General features: G+C 43.5%; 1 protein-coding gene across 3 annotated transcripts in view; it reads left to right on the top strand.

Annotated features, from left to right (window-relative positions):
• Positions 1-19,884, top strand: part of DHX35 (DEAH-box helicase 35) — a 70,330-nt gene that overhangs the window by 32,075 nt on the left and 18,371 nt on the right. For all 3 annotated transcript variants that reach the window (XM_033433725.2, XM_004272847.3, XM_033433723.2), the window contains exons 9-14: positions 3,455-3,567; positions 4,521-4,617; positions 5,503-5,661; positions 8,401-8,611; positions 13,521-13,645; positions 17,132-17,186. In XM_033433725.2, coding sequence (XP_033289616.1) covers positions 3,455-3,567; positions 4,521-4,617; positions 5,503-5,661; positions 8,401-8,611; positions 13,521-13,645; positions 17,132-17,186 — 760 coding nt within the window. The remainder of the gene's footprint in view (positions 1-3,454; positions 3,568-4,520; positions 4,618-5,502; positions 5,662-8,400; positions 8,612-13,520; positions 13,646-17,131; positions 17,187-19,884) is intronic.

The raw sequence follows: 19,884 nt of genomic DNA, 5'->3' as shown, positions 1-19,884 counted from the left end.
ATAAGTCAGCAATTACAGAATATGACCGGGTATAATTACGGAGTATTTATTGACAATTGTATCACATGGTGTTGTTTTTCTTTTATTGGCTTCCATTCACATGGCAGAAAATATGATCACTGACAGCTCCCACAGTTTTTTGTCACAGGTCCAGCTTGAAGAGAGAATAATTTCTCTTTCCAGATTCCTGAAGAAGGAATTTGGGGTCTGCTGGGGTCAGGAATCCACTTGGGACCATTCTGCATGGGCCAGGGGTGGGCAGGCCATGTCGGCGTGGCTGTTGGGGTCCAGTCCTGTGGGTCAGATCAGAGCCGCTGCCAGGAGGAAGCTGGTGAGCTGGGAAGGCAGTGCACCAGACGTCCACACCATTTATGTTCCATTTCATAGACGAGCCTCTTCCTCTATGTCATTTTATGTTTCTCACCATGTGTGTGTGTCAGTGTGATCCATGTCTTTGAAACTTGACTTAAACTCTTGTTTTCTAGGTGGTTGAACCCACTTCACTCCTCCGGGTCCTTCATTCTGCCTCAAGATGCGTACACTGTTGATACTATATTTATTTGCTTTCTAATCCATATTTTATATTTCCAAATAGAGATAAAAGATAAAGATCTTAAGGATAAAAGTCTCATGCCTTCTCACTTAATGCTGAGTTTGATTTCTTGAAAGAGCAGCTCCCTGTCTTTACCCCTCAGCACCACAGACTCCTTAACAGAAGGTGTGGCCATCTGCACTCTCACACCAGTGTTAAGCCTTCAGCCTCTTCCCTGTTCTGCTTGCCTTTTTGGCCCAAAAAGCCTGTCTGCCAAGCCTTTTTTAAAATCTTCCTGCTCCGCCTGCAGCCTCTGGGGCTCCACCTTCTCCCCTCGCTCCACCTCCTAGATGGCTTCCCCAGGCTCCTTTGCTGGCTGCTCTTCCTTCGCCAGGCTGTTCATCTTCATGGCCCCTGGTTCAGTGAATGCTCCCACTTCTGGCCTCTTAACTGGGCTCCTTCGCTCCAGCCTGGGCTGCCAGCAGCAGGCTAGCCACAGACCATGAAACTCATGGACCCACGACTCCTACAAACTTGTGGCTCTCAGCAGCTCTCCGGCAGTCCCCTTCTCGCTGTCGTAGTCATTTTGGCTCAGGACATTCATTGCTTTAGGAAGTTGCTTCTTCTGTGTTTTTTTTTGTGTGTGTGTGTGTTGTTTTTTTTTTTTTTAGCTTTAGGAAGTTTTTACCCCTCATTGAGTAAGAAGTAATTCCATCGTCCCCGGCATGCACATGTGCCCTCACACTCACAATGGCCAGGTCCCATCTGTCACACTTCTGGAATGCATTGCTTTCACACTGCCCCCGTTCATGCTTTCATTCTTTGTCCTCTGAGCTGTTGTAATAGCTTCCTTAACTAGTCGGCTGGGCTCTAACCTCTGATCACCCCTGTCCTTCTCCAGAATGGCCTCCAGAGCCAGGGATGCAGAACAGGTCTGATCACCTCACACCCATCTTCGCTGCCCTTGTCTTGCCCATCTAATAAAGTACCTGTGCAGTATGACATTTGGACCACTGCAAAATGATCACTACGATCACTTACTGAGTACTGTTCGAGGCCAGACCTGTGCCAAGTGCAGTCAGACACACTTTATAGGAGCAACAGCCTTGCAGGGTGTAGAGAGCAGTTCATCCATTTTGTCAATGAGACAACCAACTCAGACATGAGATGGGCCTGCCCTAGACCTTGAGCTGTCTCCTCCATCAGGGGTGCCTTTACATCTTAGTCTACACCCTGCTGTCATCCTAGGAAGGGGGTACCTCTTCTCCTTCCTAGCTAGTAATAATCGTCCTCAGGCTTAGCCCGGGGATACTGCTGCCTCCAGGGGAGACTGCTGCCTCCAGGAAGCCCTCCCTACAGCCAGTCATTATTGGTCTTTCTTTCTCCCCAAATTGTAACTCGCAGCTCTTTTCTGGTCATCCAGTCATTGGGCCTCGGTTTATGTTATGATTGGTCCTTTGCACGCCTTCCTCCCTGGCTTATTCACTCTTTGGGGAAGTGGGATGGAGTCTCTTCTCCCTTGTTTGTGCGTCACTTGTAGTGTGCCCATGCTCTGCACACCACAGGACACAGGAAGGCTGAAGTCGCTTGCAGAGAATTTACCCGAAAGAAGCGTGGAGAGTGGTGCCGTGTGGTTCTTTATAGTACAGCGCAGTTCTTTTGTTGGCCTGAGGCTTGTTTTCTTATGCCTGTGCAAACACGACTTTGAGGTTAACATGTAGCATCCAGCTATTTTGTAGTTCAATCCAGTGGACTCTTCTAGAAGTGCTCCTCCAAGCCCGTTCACACTGCGCTCGATGCAGGTCCTCAGGGCACCCCTGGGCTCCCAGTTTCCAGGAGCGGGCGTGGGTGTATTTAGGGAAGATACCTGGGAACTAAAGAAGACAGGCCTTGTGATCACATGGCCAGGCCTCCTAGGAGAAGAGAAAGTGATGCTGGGCCAGGCCTCAGGGGATCGGGAAGGTCACTGAGAGTCAGATAATGGTGTGCTCCACCTTACAGGATGTCTGTGCCCCTGCAGCTAGATAGCAGCCCCCCTCCAGCACTCTGTGTCCTGCCGCCTTGGTCACTCGGTTCCTCTCGGTCTCAACTTCTCTTTGTGTCTTGGGTCACGTGCCCCAAGAGGGCATCTTTGGTGGAGTCTCCCTCCCCCATCGTTGGCCAGTGCTCTCACATCAGGCCTCCCTATAGACTGCAGGTCTGGTGGTCAAGTGCCATTGAAGAGGACGTGGCCACCTATTCAGGAGGAATTGCCAAGAGCCACTCTTCTCAACAGGGTCCTGTGGGAGCATCGGAGAAGTGAATGCTTGCCAACCTGCCCCATACAAAGTGTTGTGCTTCTTCCTGTGGGGCATATAAAGATGGAGAGGACTCTGTCCCTGTACATGTAGAGTACATGCAGATCTGTAACTGTGCTACCAGGGACACATCTACTGTTCATAGACGTATACGCTTCCTTTATACTGATAACTTGTGTGATCAGAGCTGTGCTTTCCAGATCAGAGCTACACATCAACCTGATTTAATCCTTATTTAACTTGAGTTACACCTTCTGACCTAATTTTCTGTTAAATAAAATATGGGGGTTGGGGGTGGGGTGTGGGTGGGTTAAGATCAATAGCACAGCTGCGTGTTGACTCAGATGCACTGCTGAATGCAGTTTGGAAACCTAACTTTTATCATTTCTATCAAGTCTTCGGTAAAGAGTCCGTTCATTGAAATGTGATTCTCCAAAATTGCAATAATAAAAATATGATTTTTAATAATTATTTTGTAACCCCTAGTCTGTATTATATATATCCAATCCCTACTCCCCACCCCCTGCTCTGCCAGTTTTACATTGTTTTCTTTCTTTCCATGAGTTACTATGAACCATTTTTTTTTTGAGAGGAGTGAAGAATTGATTTTTTTTTTTTCTTTTAGAAATTTTGGGATTTCTTTAATCAAAATGACACCAGTGACCCGACCAGGGATACGTGCGTGATCCTTACGGTGGAAGGGCGAACATTTCCAGTGGATATCTTTTATCTACAAAGGTTTGATGATCCTTGCATTTTTAATGAGGGCGATTAGAAAACTAGGCCTGTTCTGTGGGAGGAGAAGCAATTGCATCTGCTTGAGGCTCTGAGGGCGAGGTGCCAGACTGCTGAGGAGGGGCGGGCGTGTTTTGCACCTCCCATCACTGATAGGGTGTTCTGGAACCCTGCTCAGTATCACTGCTGGATTTAGTTTAAACTCTCCATACTGATGTGCAGGTTTCTCTGACTCTGTGGTCCCTGGGCTCAGCTGGAAAGAGCAAAATGGTAACAGTGTCGCAGGGAGGAGGGTTCTATAGTTGTCAGAACTGGGCTTTACAAGACTGTCTGTCAGCTTGGGCAGTATTAGTGATTTGAATCATTTGGTTCTCAGCTCTTTACATCTTAGCAAGAAGGCCTGGTTGCCATTTTCGGGAGGAGCCTCCTTGCACAGGAAGGAGTCATCCTAATTCCTACCCCTAGTCACTGGACAGACAAAGACCAGGAGCCTGGGACAGTGGCAGATGAATCCAGAGAGTTGTGGGCTTGACTTCTGAGTGATTCTAGAGGGACAGGACACCCATTAGCTCCTGTCAGACATGCTGCCAGTGGTCAGGAGGGGAAATAGAGTGTGGGATTCAGCACTGGGACCATAGATCCAGTTTCCCTGGCCAGGCATCCTTGCATGCTAAAGATAGGACATCTATTTGCATGGGTTTATTGCTTTTATGTCTCTGCAAATAAAGCCAAAAATCATAGTTTACATGTAATTACGGATTGTTTTTGAATGTCGCATTTAAAAAAAGAAAAAAAAGAATGAATGTTTATTTTACCAATAATTATTCATATATTGATTACCTGCTGGGCAGGCCCAAACTAACTTTCATGAGGCTTCGCTGCCAGACTACTAGGGTAATTGATCTATAATTAATGAGCATATTCTAGTGATGAATTTATCTCACACATCTTTTCAGTCCTGTTCCAGATTATATCAAATCAACTGTAGAAACTGTGATGAAAATTCACCAGACAGAGGGAGATGGAGACATATTAGCATTTCTCACTGGCCAGGTAATTCCATCGGACCTTTTCTCTGTGGTGAACAGACATGTTAAGGCAGCACCAGAATTTATACGGAGGCCTGTTACTTTACGTAGCCACTGATTTCATGTTTTATTGTATTTTGTGGTTACTTGATTGCATAAATAATTATATAGTTTGATGTCATTCATCTATTAACTCAATTGCCAGAGAGTCATTACTTCCTGCCTCTTCTGTCTGCAGAGGGTTAAATGTATTTTAAATTTATTAGCTGATTCCAGAGTAAATTAGAGAGTTCAATGGGCCGTTTTGATACCAGAATTGAATACTGTATGAGGTACATTTTGTGCATCCTTGTTGTTGCTGCAGCCCCTTTTCCCAATGATACCTTTGCAGCTCATCCTGGAGGGGTCAAGTAGGCACATCACTGGAAAAACAACTGAACAAGCCCAAATGCTCACTCAAGGTTGTAGCTCTGTTCAGAACTACCTTCTAGTTGTAATCATTTCCACTGTCAAACGTTTTCCATGGCTCAGTAATCTTTTCTAGGGAAAGCTTATAGTGATTTTGTATGCCACAGCCTGTCCATACGTATGCCACGCTGTTTGCCACAGAGCATAAAAAAAAAACTCAGTAAAAGTCATAGTTTTGGTATATCAGGAATTCTTCTATTGACTGCAGATGGTGTAGGTCTCAGTGATTAACCTGACAGTTGCAAATTTTCACCCCCATCGGCACCATTGTTCGGTAGCATTTGATTAAATACCACCCCAGCGTGGAACTTGATGGCTCTGACAGTCATGAATCTGACCACATTTAAAATCCTCATCCCAACTTTCATTTTCTTGCAGTATGATAAAATGACATGCTTCAAATTGATCTCATTTTCTTTGGTTCCTGGTTCGACGATTTTAGGAAGAGGTAGAAACTGTTGTGTCTATGCTGATTGAGCAGGCTCGAGCACTGGGTCGGACTGGGATGAAGAGACACCTCCGGGTTCTCCCCATGTATGCGGGACTGCCTTCCTTTGAGCAAATGAAAGTGTTTGAAAGGGTGTCACGCACTGTCAGAAAGGTGAGACTAACCCGAGGACCAAGGAGTATAATCACGTTGGTGCTCCTTTGCTATCCACTAGAAAGATTTATTTTATTTTATTAAAAAAAATTTTTTTATTGAAGTAGAGTTGATTTACAGTGTTGTGCCAGTCTCTGCTGTAACAGCGAAGTGACTCAGCCACACACATACTTACATTCTTTTTTACATTCTTTTCCATTATGGTTTATCCCAGGAGACTGGATATAGTTCCCTGTGCTATGCATTAGGACCTTGTTGTTTATCCCTTCTAAATGTAATAGTTTGTATCTACCAACCCCAAACTCCCAGTCCATCCCTCTCCCTCCCCCCACCCCCTTGGCAACCACAAGTCTGTTCTCTCTGTCTATGAGTCTGTTTCTGTTTTGTAGGTAGGTTCATTTGTGCCATATTTTAGATTCCACATATAAGTGATATCATACGGTATTTGTCTTTCTGACTGACTTCACTTAGTATGATAATCTCAAGTTGCATCCATGTTGCTGCAGATGGCATTATTTCACTCTTTTTTAGTATTCCATTGTATATATGTACCACATCTTCTTTATTCATACATCTGTCGATGGACATTTAGGTTGTTTCCATGTTTTGGCTGTTGTGAACAGTGCTGCTGTGAACATAGGGGTGCATGTGTCTTTTTGAATTACAGTTTCGTCCGGGTATATGGAAAGATTTATTTTAAATTGAAGTAAAATTTGCTAAATAGGAAGGTCTCTTTAAGAACTTAAAGTCCATGTTTCTGTGCAGCAGATCTAAAAGCGCACAGTAAATAACGTGTTGCAAAGATTTCTAAACCTGCCCCACAGAAGGTTTAGTAATTATCAGAGTAGGTGACTTCTCTTTGCTTCTTTTCTTCCTGCCTAATCTTTCCCCGTCTGGTTTAAAGGACTGTCTTGGTGGATCCTGGTCAGTCAAGAACACTACATCAGTTTCTGCAGAATGGTTTCTAAACCATTTGTTTGAAGCGTCAGTTTTCCTGTAGAGCCAAGTTTGAGTCAGTTAATTCAAGGTGTGGCTTAAACATCCTTGGCCTTGAAATTGGGGTGGGGAAGGGTGTGGTGAGAAGCATGGGTTTAAAGGAGCCAGTAGGCAGCCAGTCTGCCTCCTGTTCATCGCCTCCCTGGGCCTTGCTCTGTTTTCCCTTCCGTCAGGTGAGGAAGGTACAGAAGTGGCCCGAAGTCAGCTTAGAGTAGCTGTTCATCAGCAGGTGGCAGAGAACACAGTAAGTGAGGGATGACAGGTCTGAGGATCCCCTCCCAACTTCAGGCCACTTGCAAGAGGGCACCCTGCCTCCTGGCCATTGGGACGGAGCAGCTCAAGTCTGTCCAGTCAAACGTGACCTGCAGCCAACTAGTCAGGAGGTCTGGGTTACCGTGTGCCGTGGGATGAGTTACTCAACCCTGAGGCCCAGTTTTCTCAGCTGTAAAGCATGAATAGCAGTAACTTTTAGATAGATGGTTTTATAGCATAAAATCCTGACTCTAGTATGTAAAAATGGTAGGAAGGGGCTCCCCTGGTGGCGCAGTGGTTGAGAGTCCGCCTGCCGATGCAGGGGACACAGGTTCGTGCCCCGGTCCGGGAAGATCCCACATGCCGCGGAGCGGCTGGGCCCGTGAGCCATGGCCGCTGAGCCTGCGTGTCTGGAGCCTGTGCTCCACAATGGGAGAGGCCACAGCAGTGAGAGGCCCGCGTACAGCAAAAAAAAAAAAAAAAAAAAAAAAAAAAAAAAAAAAAATGGTAGGAAGATGTTTTATAAAACAATCGATGTAAAAGTGCCCGAAAAAAGTTCTAAGTGCTATCTGTACATGTCTCCTGCTGCTTCGTACCTTCCAGGGGCAGCGCCCAGTGCCCTTAGAATAAAATGCAAACCCCTCACGTGGCCCAGGGACTGCGCATGATCTGGTCCCTGCCTCCCTCCTGAGTTCGTCTTGTGTTTATTTACTCTGGTCTCTGGCTGCATAGGCTGTTTCTGCTTCCCCTGCCTGGATCTCTGTAGGGCTGGCTGCTGCTTAGTACTCAGGTCTTAGCCCAAAATCTTCTTTTAGAGAGGTTTTCCCTGGCCATCTAACCTGAAGTAGCACTCCATTATTATAATATATGATGTATACATTGAATGCTACATAATATTAGAGTATTACCCTGTTGCATTTTCTTCCCAGTCACTCTCTTGTTTATGTTCATTATTTCTCTACCCAAACACTCATACTGGAATGTAGACTCTTGTCCATCATACATTCCTGGCAGCTTGGAGAGTGCCTGGCAACGTGCAGACCCTCAGAAAGCAGTTAGAATGTGAGTGAGCAAATGACTAGACATGTACAAGGTGGTGATTTACTTAAGTTGTACAAAAGGTAGTAACTAACATTTGTTGAATGTTACTCTGGGCCAAGTACTCCAGGTACCAGGCTGTAATCACTTCATGTATAGTTCACATTTAATCCCCTTAAGGACCCTGGGGGAGGGTAAATATTATTATGGAGACAAGGAAACATGCTCAGGAGGTGAAGTAATTTGTTCAAGGTCCCACACTTAGGGAGAATTCAAACCCAGGGTACCCTGACCCTAAAACTCATCATGCTCTATCCAGGATACCAAACTGCCTCTCACAGGTTCTGCACTGTCAGAAATATCTTAAAATCTTTTAGGATTTTGATTAGTTTATTCTGAGTGAAAAGAACCAAATAACTTTTACCCTTACTCTCCTTCCTGTGGGGAGCCTAGGTGATAGTGGCCACCAATGTAGCAGAAACGTCCATCACAATCAGCGGGATTGTGTATGTGATTGACTGTGGCTTTGTGAAACTCCGAGCCTACAACCCCAGGACAGCTATTGAGTGCTTGGTGGTGGTCCCAGTGTCCCAGGCATCAGCCAGCCAGCGAGCAGGACGTGGTGGCCGCAGCCGCTCAGGAAAATGTTACCGCCTTTATACAGGTAAGTTTGGCTTTTTTTTTTTAAAGGGTTTTGACTTTCTAATACTCAGCCTGGGCATCAGAGAATATTACAGATATGTACCATAATAGGCAAAACTTAACATAAGATCCAGACTTCCCTCACAAGGCCCTCGGTGATCTGGCCTCCACTGCCTTCCTCACTCCAAATGTGGCGCTTCTTTGCTACTGCTCCCTGCTGGCCAAAGCTGGACCACGAATCACCAGTTATTTGACATCTCCTTTCTAACCTAACGTCTGTGTCTCGGCCTCTCTGTAGCCACGTGACGTGCAGCTTGGGCCCTGCGCCTCAGGTCCTGTCTTTCTTACCTCTCCCTTAGCTTCGTGTGCCATTTTCTTGTTCTGGGATCCTTGAATCCTGTGGGTCCTCGCATTGGGTTCCATCTTTTTTTTTTTTTTAATGTTTATTTATTTACTTTCTTATTAGTCATCCATTTTATACACATCATTGTATACATGTCAGTCCCAATCTCCCAGTTCATCCCACCACCACCACCACCCCACCCTGCCGCTGGGTTCCATCTTTACCTTTGGTTCAGAGCATCTTTGCAGAGCTAAACTGGCAGGATCTCTCCTGAGGCTCATTGATAGAAAGCAATTAGTTGGTCAACTCCTGCTCTGTGCCATGCACCATGCTAGGGCTCTGAGGGAGCAAAATGAAATGACAATAAAGACTGTCCCAGCTCATAAGGAGCTTTCTCTCCAGCTAGATGACAGCCTTACCTGCAGAAAATGATGTCCCCAAAGCTGCTCTTTCCTTCTTTGTACTTCTCTTTTGTGGGCAATGGTATCAAGGTTTCTCTCAATTGTCCAGACTTAATTTTCAAATCATTTTTAACTCTCTCTTCTGTCCAATATCCATCTGCAGTCATGTACCAGATCCGGGGGGTTTTACCACTTATCTCTTCTTTGCTTTCCGGTTACCGTCATCCTTGTTCAGTCCTTGACATCATTTATTCTTTTAGCGAATGTTTACAGAGCACCTGCTCTGTGCCATGCATGGAGACAAGGCTTGGAAATCTAGGGCCAGGTGAGACACGGTCTGTGGCCACGTGGCTGACAGCTTGGTGGTGGAGACAGGCTCATGAACAGATCAGCATATTATGGTGTGATAGGGTCACCTTAATGGAATGAGCCTTGGAAGCAGAGAGCAGGGAGTTATCCTGTTGGAGAGGGCTCCACAGTTGGTAATTGAGCCCAATCTTATTGGCAGCCCAGTAGTTAATCCAGGTGAAGGGATAGCAGTGGAGATTAGATTCCAGCGCACCAGGCAGAGGGAGTGGAATGTACCAGTACTTGGAGGGGAGGAAGGGGGTAAGGAGGATTCATGGGAGGGAGGGGGAAGGCAGAGCCTGAAACCAGAGAGGTGAGGGTCTTCTACTGAATGTGCTAAGAAGGAATGACGGAAGTGCAAAGAGGAGAACCAGGGCTAAAAGACGAACTGAAATAAGGGGAGGAGGAAGTTTTAAGAAAACAAACAAACAAAAAATTTATTAAGGTGAAATTTACATACATGAAATTAACCATTTTAACTTGAACAGTTCAGTGGCATTTATTATGTTTCACAGTGTGCAACCACCACCTTTATCTAGTTTCAAAACATTTTCATCACTCCAAAGCAAAACTCCTAACCCATTAAGCAGTTTTTCCTCCATTTCTCCCTGCCCCCAGCCGCTGACAACCACCAACCAACAGTCTTTGTTCTTTCTTTCTGGATTGACAGTTGGCCCTCCGTATCTGCAGATTCAACCAACTACAGATTGAAAATATTTGGGAAGAAAATCCCAGAAAGTTCCAGAAAGCAAAACTTGAATTTGCCTGCACACCAGCAACTGTTTACATGGGGTTTACATTGTGTTAGGTACTATAAGTAATCTAGAGATGATTTAAAGTATTCAGGAGGATGTGTGTAGGTTATATGCAAATACCATGCCATTTTATATAAGGGACTTGAGCATCCCCAGATTTTGGTATCTGCAGTGGGGGAGAGGGATGTCCTGGTACCAATCTCCTGTGGATACCAAGGGAAGACTGTATCTGTTTTGGATATTTCATATAACTTAAATCATATAATGTGATGTTTTGTGTCTGGTTTCTTTCATTCAGTGTAATGTTTTCCAGGTTCATTTACATTGTATTAGTACTTCATTCCTTTTTGTGGCTGAATAATATTCTGTTGTATGGATGTACCACAATTTGTTTATTCATTAGTTGATGGTTGCTTCGACCTTTTGGCTATTGTGGGTAGTGCTGCTATGAACAAGCATGTATGTGTACTTGTTTGAGTACCTGTTTTTAATTCCTTTGGGTATACACCTAGGAGTGGAATTGCAGGGTCATATGGTAATTCTTTGTTTAACTTGAGGAACTCAGGTTACTTTTAAAGAGGAAATGGCCAGCATCATCTCATGCTCCAAAGAAATCAAACAGTAGACTGTGGACTAAAGATTGGCAAGTGGCTTTGGTTAAAAGGTCACTGGAGTCCTTAGCATGAGCAGTTTTAGTGGAGGTGAGGTTGAGGAGAGGCCACGTAATGGGCTACGTTAGATCCAGCCTCTAGGCTTTCTCCGCTAGCCTGCTTCCAGAAAACGCAGCTCTGAGCAGGGTGCTACCTGCTCAGACCCTTAACAGTTTCCCAGGGCCTTACGGGACTATTTCTAGCTTGTCTTCTCCTGTTGTCCACCAGCACCTACCCTACACTGCATCCCTGCTGAGCTGCACTCTTCTTGGGCATACCTTCTGTTTTCCCACATCCACCTCTCAAACCTTTGGTACCTTTCCATGGGCTGTTTCCTCTGCCCAACAGATCCTCCTTATCCTTGAAATCCTCCCTCACATGTCAGTGCCCTCAAATGCCTTCTCCCACCAGCTGTCCTTCCTTCTTCCCTCTGCTTCCATTTCTCTTTGGGAGGACCCCTCACTGGGACCTAGCCTGTTCCTCCTCTTGGTCCCAGGCCCCTTTGAATCACTGAAACTTCTCAAGAGCCATTGGCCTACAGCTCCTGCAGCTCTTGGCCCAATGCCTTGTGTACTTGAGTTCTCAGTAGAGTTTAACTGAGTGTCAGTGAACTCTTAGGAAGCACCTACTTCCTGTGAGCGTCTTCTCGGCAGGATCGTCCTCTTATCTGATAACTTTGTTTCTGCCTTGGTCAGCAGTGTGCTTGGAAAATGCGGTTATCCTACCAAAAGGCTATCCCCCAAACACTCTTGCAACTTGAAGGGAATATCCCATTTGGAACTTCCTGCTGTTGCCTGTTACCCAGAACCTTCCAAGTAGACCCAAGCATTTGGCAATTTGTATCAGTCAGTTCACAGAGTATTTATTGTCTGTTTTCTCAAATTAAAGCTTTCTGAAGTCCTGCAGTGGTAGTGCTATTTCTTCATGACACCTTTTGTTTTGTTCTGATTTTTTTCTCTAGTTAACTAAAGATTTATGATCTGAATGGAAGTTGAGCCACCTTTGTGTGAAAGAGGGTGTGCACAGTTAAAGTGTTGACTGATGTGGGAGGACTGTGTATATAATCCTCCTCTATGTGATCCTTAAGCTTTCTGAATATACACAAAAAGGATTTAATCTCTTCCTACCTGTCTTTTCCCCATGCTTTTTTTTTTTTTTTTTTTTTTGCGGTACGTGGGCCTCTCCCGTTGCGGAGCACAGGCTCCGGATGCGCAGGCTCAGCGGCCATGGCTCACAGGCCCAGCCGCTCCACGGCATGTGGGATCTTCCCGGACCGGGGCATGAACTCGAGTCCCCTGCATCGGCAGGCGGACTCTCAAGCAGTGCGCCGCCAGGGAAGCCCTCCCCACCCTTTTTATCTAGCTTTTATAAAAAGGCTTCCCAGAGTCTCTTTCCTTCCTCTCCCCTCTCCTGCCCCTCCCATCTTGGCACCTCTGAACCTGATGGTGCTTTTTCCTCAAAAGGTGTTTGAGGACACCTTTTGTTCCTGATGGTGCATGTAAGCATTCATTAATCTGTTTGGGGCAGCATCAGATTCTGGGAGTGACGTGTGTGCCTGGCTCAATTTAGAAAGTTAGATTTGGACAAATTTTGCTGTTTATAAGGTTTGGTCATTTTTTTTATATTTTGGAGATACTTTGGTTATGTTCTAGTTATATTTGGTGATTTATCTTGAAATAGTTCTTTGCTTTTATGTGTAGTTCTGGCCTGCTCGACGTACTCCATCCCAAGCAGAGGGAATGGCAATTGGCCACCCAAAGTGATTCAGCAAATACTTGTTGCTTTGATTTAATGTTTTGCTAACAAGAAGCACATTTTATTTTAATTAATTAATTAATTAATTTTTGGCTGCATGGGGTCTTCGTTGCTGCGTCCGGACTTTCTCTACTTGTGGCTAGCGGGGGCTACTCTTCGTTGTGGTGCACGGGCTTCTCATTGTGGTGGCTTATCTTTTGCGGAGCATGGGCTCTAGGCACGCCAGCTTCCATAGTTGTGGCATGCGGGCTCAGTAGTTGTGGCTCGTGGGCTCTAGAGCGCAGGCTCAGTAGTTGTGGTGCATGGGCTTAGCTGCTCCGCGGCATGTGGGATCTTCCCAGACCAGAGCTCGAACCTGTGTCCCCTGCATAGGCAGGCAGATTCTTAACCACTGCGCCACCAGGGAAGTCCAAGAAGCACATTTTAAAAAGCATTCTAAAGTAAAAGGAGAAACTTTTATAAAGATACATTGTTCAAATGTATTTATCTAAGGTATTTAAAAAAATAGAAGGATCTTTCCTAAACAGGAAACAACTTTATATCACAATATCATATGCATCTGAGCCTAGACTCCTAGAGCCTCTCATTAAAGTTAGAGAAGGAGAACTGTTCCTTTGGCATAATGATTGCGTTTGATTGTGACATTTGATCTCAAACAGTTCTCTTTTCTTATCCTTAGAGGAAGCCTTTGACCAGCTGCCTCAATCCACCGTTCCTGAGATGCAGCGGAGCAATCTGGCCCCTGTCATCCTGCAGCTGAAAGCGCTGGGGATCGACAACGTCCTCAGGTTCCGCTTCATGTCGGTAAGTCCTGCCTTCTGTCTGTCTGGGAGGCCAGAGTGCTCCCAGGGGAGTGTCAGGACATTGATACAGAGCGTGCTGCCTTTCTGGGTTTTTTCACTTAGCTCGTGTGTTGTGTGCAGGGTTCAAGGGAATACAGCCAGACGAGGCTGACACAATTCTGTTCTTGTCTGTTGGGGGAGAGAGACAAGTAAGTGGGTAATGACAGTGCCTGGGCCCTGTACTCTGAGAGACAAAGGAAAGGCCCGCAGCCCAGTTAGTCATGTCCGAGGTGAGACCGGAAACCCAAGTGGGATCTCAGCAGGTCGGGAGAGGTGGAGTTATCCAGGGCAGGAGTGTGTGTGTAGGCCTAGGTGCCCAAATGTCATGATTGGGGGAGCCAAGAGGGCTCTGGTAGAGCTGCAGGGAAAGTCCCTGTGGCTGATTGCATTTCTGATTATTTCCCAAGGTCAGTTTCCAGGAGTAGGATTATTGGGTCAAAGGGCCATGGTCATTTCATAGATCCTTGATACAAGGCTGAATTCCTTTATAGGTATAAACTCCAGCAGTGCATGAATGCCTGACTCACTGTACCCCTATCATGCCATGTTATTTTCTTTTAGAGTTTTGCTAATCTGATTTGGTGGGGGGAAGGAGGAAAAATATTATCTGTATCTTTTTTGATTTCTCATAAGATTAAAAAAAAATTATTGGCCACTTTATATTTCTTCTGAAATATAAGAAGAAATCTACATAATCTTATCTAACAGATAATCCATTTATCTGTTAGAATTAGTGTTTATTAGTGATTAAGAGTCCGTTAACTATTAAACACATTAACCTTTGTCTATAGTATTTCTTGCAAAGTTCTTCTGATTGCATTGTATTGTATTTTATTGTTTGTTTATGTGCAGCCATTCTAAACAAAGATAGTAATATCTTTCCATCTTTACCTCTGTGATTTCTTCTGTTACTCTTGTGCTTATGAAGCATTTCCCCATATCTAGGTCAGTTAATAAATATTCACTCATGTTTTCTTCTTGAATTTTTATGATTTGAAAGCTTGCATTTTTAACTCCTTATTATATCCCAACTCTGTTGGTATATGATGTGTAACAAGGCTAGATTCCTGGGTGCTAAAGTCCCTAATGTAGCATGTCATAATAAACTAGGCAAATGAAAGAAGAGAATGTAACAATATCATCTGCTCTCCCAAAGAAAACATACTTATTTCTCATAAGTATGGAGAAAATATACGCTTTGAATGTTGGTATATAGTACAAGAAATTATACAGAAAAGTGAACAGTATATGCAAATCAAAAGCTTATGAAAAGCTCCACATCTCAGATTAAAGGAAAACATAATGGCAAAAAGGACAGATCAGTGTCTCAGAAACTATAGAGTTTTCAAACGTCCTTGTGAATACATCGAATACTCACTAAAGAAAAAGCTAAAGGAAAGGGAACAGCACAAATGGTAACTAACGTTAGAACATGTTTGGCTTCTCTAGGAGAGATAAATGCAAGTTGAAATAGCTGTACCACTGTACATTAATTGAATGATCAAACATAAGGAAAAATGGTAAAATCCAAAGCTGACACAGTTTGGGGAAAGTGGTTTTATATTCTGTTTCAGTCCTCATGGAGGACTTTCTGACATTATTTTATGAGCTGTAGAAATGCCTGGTATTTCTTCTCAGGGAATTTTCTCCTGAAAAAAATAATTCAAAAGAAACAAAGAACTTACATGTAGGATAATGTTTATAGTATCATTTTATATTAAACTAAAAATATAATAACGGAAATCATAAACTTTCAGACAACTGAAAAATGAGGAAAATACATATAAACTCATCTTCATATATTGCCTTCTGGTTAGTTCCTCCTGAAGTTGTGTTTTTTCACAGTTGAAATCACAGGATACATATAATTTTGTATATTTAGCAGTGATGATTACGGTAGCAAAGGACTAAAAGAACTCAACTGCCCAGTAGTAAGAAAGTTGCTTACTTCACAGTGTATGACCTTGTCAGAATAGTATGCAGTTGTCCCAGGGTATTTGCTGTGAAGTGTCCATGGGTACAAGAAACAGAGGGAACAGGAAAGCAGGCAGTGAGAAAAACAAGCTAAAATTATACACACACAGTCCTTCCAACTGCATTAAAACAGCGTTTGCATATGATCCCGAATCAGATGAGGCCATAGAGAAATACTAGTAAATGTGTGTTGAGGTGAGAATACTCTGGATGTGATTGGAGAAGAGGGTGGGTAAAGGTGTGGGTTGTTTTGATTGATGGGGTTGTTTTGATTTGATTGGGCTTGGTGATTGACTGGAAACAGGGCCAAAGATTGAAAGGAGTCGAAGAGAGCCTGTTTTGTTCTGTAATTATTCAGAACCACATTCAGTGCTTGAGCTATCCATTATTCATGTAATCTCAGTGTAATAAAAGATCCCGGAGGGGTTAAGCTCCTCTATTTAGGTGCTGTGTGTATGTTGCCTGTTTGTAAAGTAGGATGTTGTGGGCACTGAGGAAAGGCTAGTGAATCAATTATATGATTTAGTCAACAGCGATTTGTTGAATCCCCAGTGTATAGTGAATCAGGTCCAGTTCCTACCCTCATCTGTGTGTGCGTGCAGTCAGCACAACTTTGAGAAGTACAGCTCTGTTCCTTGGCAGTCAGTGGGTGGGGTAGAGTGGAAAGAATGAGACCTGAATTCAGTCTCTGACTTTGCCACCAACTGCCTCTAGGATCTTGTTCAAATGTCTTTTACTTTTTGTTACTCACTTTCCTCATCTGTAAAATTGAACTAAAACAGCGTGATACTTAAAATACATTTGTTGTGAATGCATTTGAGAAAAAAAAACTACGCAGTTTGCAAAAGGGCTATAATTTCATTATGTGGCTTATAGATGAGATAATTTAGAGGACGATAGTAATGATGCTTGGTACTTAGTAGACGCCAGTAAAGGCGCGTGGAAGGAAAGCACATAGTAAGGATCCAGAGACTCAGACTGAAGGTCACAATATCAACTTTGCTTAGCTTCAAATTGTCTAGCATTCTTGTTTCAGGAATTCAAATTTAACCGATGTCAGTTACCCTCTATAGGAGGGCCTGGGGCAGGGCTGTGGGTGATGCAAAGATGAATCATCCACCACTACTGCAGTATCATGGGGCTTCTTAGAAGGCTGAGACACGAAGGAAAAACTAGAGATGTTTGATGAAAGTTTAGGGAAAGCAAAGAGGTAGTTCAAGGTAAGAACCCATCGCTTCTGATGGAGGGCAGCATGAGGGAAAGCTTCAAAGGAAATGTTTAGCCAAGCTGAGATTAAAGACCAAATAGTACTAAGGGTGCTGAGAGGGAGAGGAAGGACATTTCAAGAGTAGAAGCGTGGAGGTTGGGAAGTCTCGGGCATGTTAGAGAGAAGAGTGGATTGAGCAGGAAAGTCACATTATTATGGCTGTTACCTGATGAAGTTAACTTAGGAGGGTTTTTATGTTTTTTACAGCCCCCTCCAGCACAGTCGATGGTTCAGGCGTTGGAGTTACTCTATGCTCTGGGAGGTATGCCTGTCTCTTATTCTGTGTTTTCTTATCTGTTTATTAATATGTGATATTAGTTACGTTGTATTCACGCTAGGGCTCTTAGTATCTTCAAGGCTGGGATTGATTCTCCCTATATGTATGGTCCTCTTAGTGACATGTAAGCTCATCCAAATAAGGAGGTGGGACCGTGATTAATGAAGTCCAGTCGTGACAATGAATTTATAAAGCCTGTGTCAGTACGTCAGAAGCTATTAATAACCATCGCCACAGCTACACTTCCAAGAGACATCTGGAAGATTCTCTACCAGTATTTCACATGTTACCTCTCTGCGCCTTTTCCTCTGTCCCTCGACCTCATTCTGAAATCTGGCTCTGTGTTCTCTCCCTAACTCCCCTTCCTTCCACTCCTGGAGTTCCCTGTGGAGAATTGGGTAGAATACCAGGCTGTGGTATTGTTTGGGCAAGGAAACACCATGTTATGGAGGAACTTCTATTCTCTTGTTTGAAAATGTGGTATTTACCTTAAGATAGAGAAAACTGTGGCCTGAATTTACCTCTTCAGGAAGTTTGTGTCTTTTCTGTGAATGTTGCCTCAGGTGAATATAATATCCAGTTCAGTATTAAATTTCAGTGGAGGTTTTGTTCTTTGAGATTCTTTCTTTCTCTCTCTCTTTTTTTTTTGGTTCTCAACATCTTTATTGAAGTATAATTCATATGCTGTAAAATTTACCCATTTAAAATGTACAGTTCAGTGCTTTTTAGTATATTTACAGGGTTGTGCAACCATCACTACAAGTTTAGAACATTTAGAACATTTTCATCACCCAAAAAAGAAACCCTGAACCCAATAGCCCTCCCTCCCCATTCCCTCTCCCCCATCCCAGCCTAGGCAACCGCTAATATACTTCCTATCTCTATAGATTTGCCTATTCTGGACATTTCATATAAATGGAATCACATAGTATGTGGTCTTTTGTGATTGGCTTTTTTCATTCAGCATGATGTTTTCAAGATTTATCTATGTTGTAGCAATATTGATACTTCATTTCTTTTTATTGCTGAATAATATTCCATTGTATCGATATACCACTTATTATTCTTATTCATTTATCAGTTGATGAACATTTAGATTGTTTCCCCTTTTTGACTAATATAAATAATGCTGCTGTAAGTATCCACGTACAAGTTTTTGGTGGACCTTCTACCAGCAGTGTGTGAGGGTTCCACTTTCTCCACGTAATGACGGGTTGCCGATGCTTGTTATTATCTGTTTTATGTACTGTAGCCATCCTGGTGGGTATGAAGTGGTGTCTCGCCATTTTGGTTTGTATTTCCCTAATGACTGATGATGCTGAGTACTTTTTCGTATGCTTATTGGCTATTTGTATATCTTTTTTGGAGAAATGTCTATTCAAATCCTTTGTTCATTTTTACTTGGGGTGTTGTCTTTTTATTATCGAGTTGGAGGAGTTCTTTATATATACTGGATACACGTTTCTTATCAGATCTGTGATTGTAAATATTCCTCCCATTCTGTGGGTTGGCTTTTCACTTTCTTGATGGTATTGTTGGTAATACAAAAGTTTTAAGTTTTTATGTGGTTCAGTTTATGTATTTTTTTCTTTCATTGCTTGTGCTTTTGGTGTCTTACCTAAGAAATCATTTCCTAATCCTTGGGCATGAAGATCTCTCCTAGGTTTTCTTTGAAGAGTTTTTATAGTTTCAGTTCTTATGTTTAGTAGATCTGTGATCCATTTTGAGTTAATTTTTTTGTATAGAGTGAAGTAGGGGTCCATCTTCATTATATTTATGATACCTTCCTGTGAAGGAATAGCCAACTATTGATTAAAAAAAATCTTCAATGATTTAAAAGGCCTTTAGGGTCTATATCACATCAGCCCTGAGTGAGCATATGCCAGAAAAGGTTTCCATCCTCTGTTCTCAAGCATGTGATAGGAACTTGAAAGCAAAGTCTCCTGGGATAATCTGAAATGTGTATGAGAGAATATCCACTATTTAGAAGTTTTTCATTTGGACTGATTTTCCTCCAAACAGAATGAAATTTAAAATATTTTAAATGTCTTCACTGATCTAACTAAGCTGGAAAAGGTAGAGGGGAACACCCAACTTAAATTTATTTATAAGCTGAATTATCACCTTCAAAGAGATGATTATATGGGAACAGAAGAGAAATGACCTTTTCTGTCTTGCCCTGAGGTCTGCAGCAGGTGTTTTAATGCTCCATCTTGGGAATAGTCTAAACCATAGTAAAACGAGAGTCTCTATCTTGGGAATCCACTACCTCAAAATTGGCTATTGGTAAAGAGGCAAGGAGGGATGTGAGGAATTGAAGGAGTCAGCCCAGTTCAGCAAACAGCCCCGGAGGCAGTTGGATAAACAGCTCTGGTGTTGGCACCAAAGAGAGAGCCGGGCGTGTGTTTAGACTCAGTCATCAGCTTTGTAATTGCTCACAAATTTCTGAGAGGCCTGGGACATCTGTGGCCTCTCAGAAACTGGCCATGGAAAAAGGTCCAGAGGTGATGCAGAGAGAACAGCAGGAGAGGTGGCAGAGAAGCAGGGGAGTGGGGAATCATGGAAGCTGGGGAAGAGTGTTTCTAAGGAGCTGTGGTCAGCAGAGTCAAAGGCTGCTGGGGACCCTAAGGAAAGTGCCCTTTGTGTTTGGCACTGTCTGGTTGTCGGTCCCTTGGAAAGAGCA

This window comes from Orcinus orca, chromosome 16 (assembly GCF_937001465.1).
Source record: "Orcinus orca chromosome 16, mOrcOrc1.1, whole genome shotgun sequence".
NCBI classification, from domain to species: Eukaryota; Metazoa; Chordata; class Mammalia; order Artiodactyla; family Delphinidae; genus Orcinus; species Orcinus orca.
Note: the sequence above shows the minus strand (reverse complement) of the source record. Positions and strands in the feature narration are given on the sequence as shown.